The 8,418-nt window shown below is 39.6% G+C and overlaps 1 protein-coding gene across 6 annotated transcripts in view; it reads left to right on the top strand.

Annotated features, from left to right (window-relative positions):
- Positions 1-68: 68 nt before the first annotated feature.
- The window catches only part of CCDC191 (coiled-coil domain containing 191), an 87,548-nt gene continuing 79,198 nt past the window's right edge, over positions 69-8,418 (top strand). For all 6 annotated transcript variants that reach the window (XM_045851017.1, XM_045851022.1, XM_045851021.1 and 3 more), the window contains exons 1-2: positions 69-206; positions 2,267-2,305. In XM_045851017.1, coding sequence (XP_045706973.1) covers positions 117-206; positions 2,267-2,305 — 129 coding nt within the window. In that variant the 5' untranslated portion in view covers positions 69-116. The remainder of the gene's footprint in view (positions 207-2,266; positions 2,306-8,418) is intronic.

Below are 8,418 nucleotides of genomic sequence, written 5' to 3'. Positions count from 1 at the left end.
CGCAGCTGCCTGCCTCGGGCGCGGAGGAACTACAGTTCCCAAGGTGCTCCAGGAGTAGCCTGTGCCCAGGAGCGGCTGTTTCAGCTTCGGCTAAGGTTCGGGTCTGAACCTGTAAAATGCAGTTGGCGCCCCAGGAAGGGTCTTCTTCGTGGAAGAGGGCTGGGCGGAGTCGCTGGAAACAATTTACAAGGAAGCCAAATCCCAAGGTGATCCATCCCACTCGGGAGTCTTGGGGAGGGGGCGGGTACCAGCCCCACCTGTGCTTCCTTCCTCTTCACCAAGAGCAATCCTTACCTGGCATGCTTTTTTCCTTTACCAGCATTGTCCTGGTGAAGGCGGCCTAGGAACTTTGGGGTCTGGCTAACTTACAGCTTTGGTGGGTATAGCATCATGGAAGAACTGTTTCGATCTAACGCTCTTTTTACAAACCGGAGAGGTCTTCTGGTTGAAGAGAATTCACGAACTCCTTTGCCTCCTCCTACTTACTGTCACTCCCACAATTTTAGCGAAGTTTCCTCACATTATTTTTATTTTTTATGCTTTTCAAATCATAGAGAACTGATCTTATTGGAAGATCTTCACGTTAAATACTCTGTTTCATATCCCTACCCCTCATTTTAAATATTTTGGGTAAATAGTTTTACCCAAAATATTTAAAATGAGCTCAAATGCAAGTGGATATATCACTACTCGATTCACTTGAAAATTTCCAAATTCAACCAACATTTAAAAAATAGATCCTCTTTGTATTTGTTTCGTCCTTTGATGCATTAGCATCCAAAGCATGGAAAACTGGTAACCCCATTTTTAAGCTTGAAATATACGTAAATGACGTGTAAAGTCGGTCACACCGATGTGTGCTTTCCACAGACTACCTTTTTAACAGCCATAAAAATAAATGCTTTGTATGTAGGTGAGAGTACCGAAATGGAGCTGGCTTCTCAGCTTTCAGCTCCAGAGAAGTTTCACCAGCTGTTTTCACCCTTAAATTACATTTAAAAATATAATCTATAGACATGTGACTTTTTTGAGGGTCCTAGGAAGTTGTGCTTGCAGTGCATTCTAAATATACCAGCTATATAACTCACTGGATGTATTCCACTTGGTGAATATCTTGCCCCACATACTGGAGGGTGCATACTGAGGTGTTGGAGAGTTGGAAACAGAGTCTTCTCCTATTGTAATGTACCAGTTCCATAATGGATTGGATCCAAATAGGTATGGATATAGACTTGTTGATGAAAGGTAAAAATTTGGGACAATTTTTTAGGACTCCAAAGGAAGGATTTTCACTGCTAGTGCTCATTGTTACTTCCTAGAGAATGAAAGGATAAAAACGCAAGAGCCCCTCGATGTTTACTTATGTTCTAATAGAATGAGCACTTCTTTGATTCTTTAATAGAACCAGTAATACAACTCCATTAATTAGTTACCTGTAAGGTGCTTTGAAGGTGAAGTGTTATGTAAGTGAAAGAGTATTCTATCTTTTCTTCTTCCATATTTAGATATTTTCTTATTTCTTAAAAAACCCACCTGAATTACTAGTAAAGCAAATATCTCTATCCATTAAGTAACTATTAGGAGGAATTCTGCAAGCTTTTTAATGTTACTAAGAAGGAGGTGTATTACCTGTTTGATTAACATGTGACTGATCTGGATAGGCATTTATATGATTTCCACTTCATTTTCTGCTTTGTAAAACAGTAGAAGATTGATTATCCCTCACTGCACCCCTCCTCTCCAGTACTCGACCAAACAATATCCTTGTTCTAATTAAGAGAGGAAAGCCTCTTGTTATAGGCTTTTCTTACTCCTGAGCCTCATCTTACTCCTGAGAAAGGGGCCTGAGGAGAAGCACACACCCTTCTGTAAGCAGATTTGCTTCTGTGACACTTAAATAACCTGGTTAATTATTCAGTGCTTGTTTGGGTTTTTAAAAGGAATATTATACATAGCATTCCTCTGTTTTGGCTCTTTATCCTGGGGGGCTTAAAAAAATACTCATGCCTAGGCTCTACTCCAGACCAATTAAGTCAATATGGTGGGCCTAGGCAGGAGATGAAAACATTCAGATGTCCCAGAGAAGTCTCCATGTTTCTTCCTCTTACCATCATTCTTTGTTCTTTTGTTGTTGAACTTTCTAATGAAATGATTTGGGGGAAGAATAAAGGATACTCTCATGTACTTCAGTAACAAGGATAGATTAAAATGGCAAAGGTGATGATGATATTACTGTGTATTAATATTCTGTATATATTATCCACAGCCTGCTTTTGACCTTGACAATGTGGAACACTGGATTAAGGTAAGGGTATTACGCAATTAAGAGAGAAAGACAATTAATAGTCAGACATAATCAGATGGAAAAGGCATACTAATAGGTCTCTGTTTTGCACATATTTTGCTGTTTTTGTTCCCATGTGACTACATATGTTGCTTTAGTTTTATACTCTTTAGTTGAGCAGAGGAGAGGAGAGGAGAAACCTTAGGAGAGGCATTCCTCAGATCATTGGAAAGACCATACTATAGTTACTTTAACCTGTGGGACCAATACAATAGGTAAAAGCTATGTTTGCATCATAAGTGAGAATCTTTTAATAAGTAGAGCTATCCAAAAACAGAATTTCACATTCTTGTAAGTATTTTCTACCACTGAAATATTCCAGTGGATTCTACATGGTCACTTAATGTTAGGACTAATGAAAAATATATCTGAGCATTCAGTGAGAGGGTGGGGGGATTGGGTTAGATAACCTCTGAGATCTCTTCCAGGCCTGAAAGGAGTGTTTTTGAGTTCAACTGCCATTTAAGTAGAAATACCATTAAACCACTTGAGTTTCATGCTTCTGAGTCTTACTCTGGAGACTTAGCATACTCAAATCATTTGCACACCACATGGTTTAAAATGATGCAGCACTTTCCGGGCAAAATAGTCTTCTCTCTGGTAATGTTTGAAGAGTTGTTACTTATTAATAGGTATTATGAGCAGCAGGCCAGATGGAACCTAGGCCAGATAGGTTAACCATTGTTAACCATTTTTCGCTGCCCCCCCCCCCCGCCCCCAGTATTTATTAAGTGCTCACTAAGTGCTAGCCCACTATTTTGAGTACTAAAGGGAATACACAGTGCATAGGGAAGGTACAGTCCCTGCCTTCCCAGAGTTTATAGTTCAGTGGGGGATAAACAATTTAAAACTGTTGGGAGAATTAAGAATGTAATGGAAGCACGTGGAGGGGTTGCTAATCTAGGTGAAGTCATTTTCCTCTTTCATACAGTTGTCAGCCAGCATGACTTGGTCAGGTTTTTATCATTCTTCTAAAGCTTCTGCAATAGTTCTTTTCCATTATGTCCTCAACTCTCCTGTCTTGAAAACAAATCAGCAAGTCCTCATTTGACCCCTGCATCCATTCGGATTGTCATGCAATTTCTTTGTCTTATCTACCGTCTTTGGATATGTAGCCTGGACTTCTTGCCATTGTATTTTTATTATCCTCTTTTGTACACAATTCCTATTTTACTCCAGTTTTTGTTTCTTACCACTCCACAGAAACTGCTGTCATAAATGATTTACTGACCAAATCTAATGGTCTCCTTTTTCTTCTCAAACTTTTTAAGGTTCATTTGCTATAGTTACCGATTTTTTTTATCCTAGAACTCCATTATCTTTTTTTAACACTGTTTTTTCTATCTTTTTCTACCTCTCTGTTAACTTCTATGTCTTCTTTTCTGATTTTGCTTCCTAATATATCTCAATTCTGGGTGTACCCTAAAACAGGTATAACCTCTGAACCTAAGACTTCCAAATCTACTTGAGTGGACCACCCTCTCAAAATCAGCTAAGACTTTGTTATGTAGAAGAGGGGGGAATATATAGAAAAGACATGGAGGATTGTGAAGGTTGAGAATGGGCTTTCTTTAGAACAGAAAAGGAAGGTTAATATAACTACAGCACTGGGGACTTGGCTGAAGCAGGTAACCATAATTTTTTGTGGTACTGAAAATTGCTAAATCAGATCCAGGCTTGAAAGTTCTCACTGGGAAGGGAAAAGAACAGGAGATGTGAGGCTTATGAAAGACAGCAGCTGAATATCAACGCAGAGTAGGAAAGGAAGGAGACCCTTTAAAGGACTCATAGGTTAATAGCGACTTGGTTAGGTGCGACACCAGTGTAGTGGAGTAGGGGGAGTGAAAGAGGGACATGGATAGGAGATTGATGTTGGAGAGGAGATGATCATCATTTGGTTTGACCAATGGAAAATTCTGTGTAACATGGTTTAGGATGACCATGTCAGTGGGTTGCAATGAAAGTGCAATGAAAGGGAAGGTTGTTGGAAAACAGAACATCAGAACAAACCTTGAGGCCAGAATGTGAGTGGGACTTCCTCAGGGATGTTGAAGGCACTTAGAATCAGACAGATGCTTGGCAGAACTATGAGTCCTGGGGTAGGTCATCCCAAAAGGTACTGTCCACCACAATTTACAGTTCATCCTCATTCTGATTTGATAGACTGACTTATCTTGTTTTATTTATTTATTTATTTATTTAAATATATTTTATTGATTATGCTATTACAGTTGCCCTAGTTTTTTCTCCTTTTCCCCCTCTGCCCAGTACCCCCACTCCCTCCAGGTATCCTCCCCTGTAGTTCATGTCCATGGGCCATGCATATCTTTGGCTACTCTATTCCTTATACTGTTCTTAACATCCACCTGTCTATTTTGTACCTACCCTTTATGCTTCTTATTCTCTTTACCTTTTCCCCCATTCTACTCCTTCCCCCTCCAGGTGATAGCCTTCCAAATGATCTCCATATCTATGATTCTGTTCCTGTTCTGGTTGTTTGCTTAGTTTGTTTTTTTAGATTCAGTTGTTGATAGCTGTGAATTTGTTGCCTTTTTAATGTTGATAGTTTTCATCTTCTTTTTCTTATATACTTTCCTTAACATTTCATGTAAGAATAGCTTGGTGGTGATGAACTCCTTTAGTTTTACCTTGTCTGGGGAGCTCTTTATCTGCCCTTCCATTCTAAATAATAGCTTTACTGGGTAGAGTAATCTAGATTGTAGGCCCTTGCTTTTCATCACTTTGAATATTTCTTGCCAGTCCCTTCTAGCCTGCAAGGTTTCTTTTGAGGAATCAGCTGCTAGTCTTATGGGAACTCCTTTGTAGGTAACTCTCTGCTCTTCTCTTGCTGCTTTTAAGATTCTCTCTTTAACCTTTGGCATTTTAATTATGATGCGTCTTGGTATGGCACTCTTTGGGTCCAACTTGTTTGGGACTCTGTGCTACCTGGACTTGTATGTCTCTTTCCTTTGCCAAATTATGGAAGTTTTCTTTCATTATTTTTTTCAACTAAGTTTTCAGTTTCTTGCCCTTACTCTTCTCCTTGTGGTACCCCTATGATTCGGATGTTGTTATGTTAGAAGATGTCCCAGAGACTCCTTAGTCTATCCTCTTTTTTTTTTTAATTCTTTCTCCTTCTTGCTGTTCGGATTGAATGCTTTTATTCTTCCTTATGTTCCAAATCATTGATTTAATTCTTGGCTTCCCCACTGTTAGTTCCTTGTAGATTTTTCTTTATTTCACTTTTTGTAACCTTCATTTCTCTTAGGGTTTTTTTATGCTGTTGAAGTACCCAGTGAGTTCTTTGAGTATCCAGATGACCAGTGTTTTGAACTCTGCACCCAATAGGTTGCTTATCTCCATTTTGTTTAGTTCTTTTGGTGAGGTTTTGCTCTGTTCTGTCACTTGGGCCATATTTCTTTGTCTCCTCAATTTGGCAGCCTCCTTATGTTTGTTTCTGTGTATTAGGTAGAGCTGCTTTGACTCCCTGTTTTAGTAGCAGGCCTATTGTAGAAAAGTGCACCTGTAAGTTGTATGGGGCAGAACCTTAGGTAATTGCCAAAGCAGGGCAACCCGTGTTACAACTCTGTGGTACTGTGTAGGGGAGGGCCTGGAGAGGGGCAGTGTTGCTGCCTGGCATCTAGAAATTTACGTAGCAGCAAGCTGTCTCCGGTGCTTGCCCTCTTGCCAATTTCTCCCTTTCTCCCTATCTGCCACTTGTGCCCTTCCAGCTGCTGCCCTGGTGCTGAGTTCCAGGGAGGGTAGGTCTGCGTAAGTCCTAAGACCTTTGTGGGCCCTTTAAAAGGAGTCTCCTGAGAATCCTGCAGTTTGTTCCGCTGCCCCAACTACCAGTGGTTTTTACAGTCAGATGTTAATGAAACTTACCTTCCTCATGCTGGAACCCTGGGTTGTATGGTCGGGCTGAGATCCCTTGCTTCTGGGGGATCCCTCCTGATTTTCATCCACCACACATGAATGTAGAACCCCTGTTCCATCTCCTGTCCATGCCACTTCGTGTTTCCATGCCTCACTGTGCTTCTCTGCTCCTCCACTCTGCACAGCTCCACCCGTCCTACCCCATCTGGATGAATGTGGTTTCTTTAGATCCTTGGTTGTTGGACTTCCATACAACTTGATTTTCTGATGTTTGTTTTGTAGTCTAGTTGTAATTTTTATAGTTGTGCAAGGAGGTGAAGCATGTTTACCTATGCCTCCATCTTGATGGGAAGTTTGACTCATCTTCTTACTCTAGTATATTCTGCTGCTCTGAGCTTTTTAAACATTTTCATCATGTCAGTTCTTCAGTGTTGAACCTTCAGTGATTCCACATGCCATCAGATGAAACTCTAAATCCAGATTGGCATTTAAGACCCTCTATCAACCTACTTCTTACAGCCCTTCTACTGATACTCTATGTGACTCCCTATCATTAGCTAATCTTTCCCTCCATCATGTAAGACTTCCCTTTGCTTTGGCTTGTGCTTCTCCCCAAGCTTGGAATACCCGTCCTCTTTGGGGTATTCCTTCTGTTACAGCTCAGTTTGAGATGTCCCTCTCAGTGAACAACTTCCCCTCATCTCAACCACCTGATCCCATCTTGTAATACTCTTTTCTTTGGAATTATTTTGGCACTCATACACACAGATGCAGTGTTAAGCATTTGCTTGGATACAGAGAAAATTAAAAAGCAATGGGCACTTTCAAAAATATATTACTCTTAAAACTGGTATATATGAACAGGGAATTTGCACATTCAAGAAACTCATGTCTGTACTTCTGAGCCCCGAGGGAATGAAGGAGTGTGTTGTAGCTGCTGTTTGTGCCATCAATGGTGATAGGCTGCAAAGAGTCCAGTAGCGTGGACAATAGGATTGATGTGTGCCATGGCATAGGAGGAGCACATGCGGGTATACCTCATCTTACTGAGCTCTGCACTATTGACCTTCACAGATAGTACAATTTTATCAACACGAAGGCAAGACCCACTACCAACAAAAAGATTATAAGTTGCTGAAGGCTCAGGTGATGTTTAGCATTTTTTAGCAACAAAGTACTTTTTAATGAAGTTAAGTACATTGTTTTTTTAGACCTAATGCTATTGCACACTTAATAGACTACAGTATAGTGTAAACATAACTTTCATGTGCACTGGACAGCCCCACAATTTTGTGTGGCTTCATTGCGATATTTACTTTACTATGGGGGTCTGGAATCAAGTTCACAATATATCCAAGGTATGTCTGTCCTGAGAATTTATAAGTTCATAGAAATAACTGAGATAGTTCCTTTACAAATTACTTATATATAATGTAGCGCTTAAGTAATAAACTTTAGAAGGTATTTAGTTGTTTTTTAAAAAAAAAAACACCCTGTATTGCTTTAGAATTGTTTTTGAGTTGCTTACTGTGCACGTGGTATAGGAAACAAACCAACAGAAAAGTGAACTCTTTGAAAACAGATTTTAGTTTTGTTTTTCCCTTAATATTCACCACAGAGCTGGCAATAGAGCTACCATTCAGTGAACTAGCTTAAAGAATAACTTGTTCAAGTGACACAGTGTTTGTTTCACTGAAATATAATTTAGGATAGACCTCTCCTGTCTCTTACATGTTTATTTTGGGGAAAAAAAAACATGGTAAGGACATACTATTTCAAAACAAAAAAATATAGAGATTATTTTAAAACATTTTTTACTTACTGATTTTTAGAGAGAAAGGAAAGGGGAGAGCGAAAGAGAGAAATATCAATTTGTTGTTCTATTTATCTGTGTATTTATTGGTTGATTCTTGTATGTGCACTGTGCCCTGACCGGGGATCAAACCCACAACCTTGGTGTATTGGGTTGATGCTCTAACCCACTGAGCTGCCTGGCCAGGGCTGTTATTTTTTGTATATGTGTGTTAGTTTAAAAATTAAAGTTGACTGATTTATTTGCACATTATTTGTATTTGTGTGTATATTCATACGACCACATACAATATATGTGAAATTCATCTTCCTGTCTTAGAATTTAAGAACCTTAAGGGGAAGGACTGTGTACCAAGCATTTTGTAACCATCCAATAAATGGCATAT

The sequence above is a fragment of the Phyllostomus hastatus genome, unplaced genomic scaffold (genome assembly GCF_019186645.2).
Source record: "Phyllostomus hastatus isolate PE091 unplaced genomic scaffold, TTU_PhHast_1.1 phas_contig_86, whole genome shotgun sequence".
In the NCBI taxonomy this organism is placed as follows: Eukaryota; Metazoa; Chordata; class Mammalia; order Chiroptera; family Phyllostomidae; genus Phyllostomus; species Phyllostomus hastatus.
This window is presented reverse-complemented; position numbering and strand designations above follow the sequence as displayed.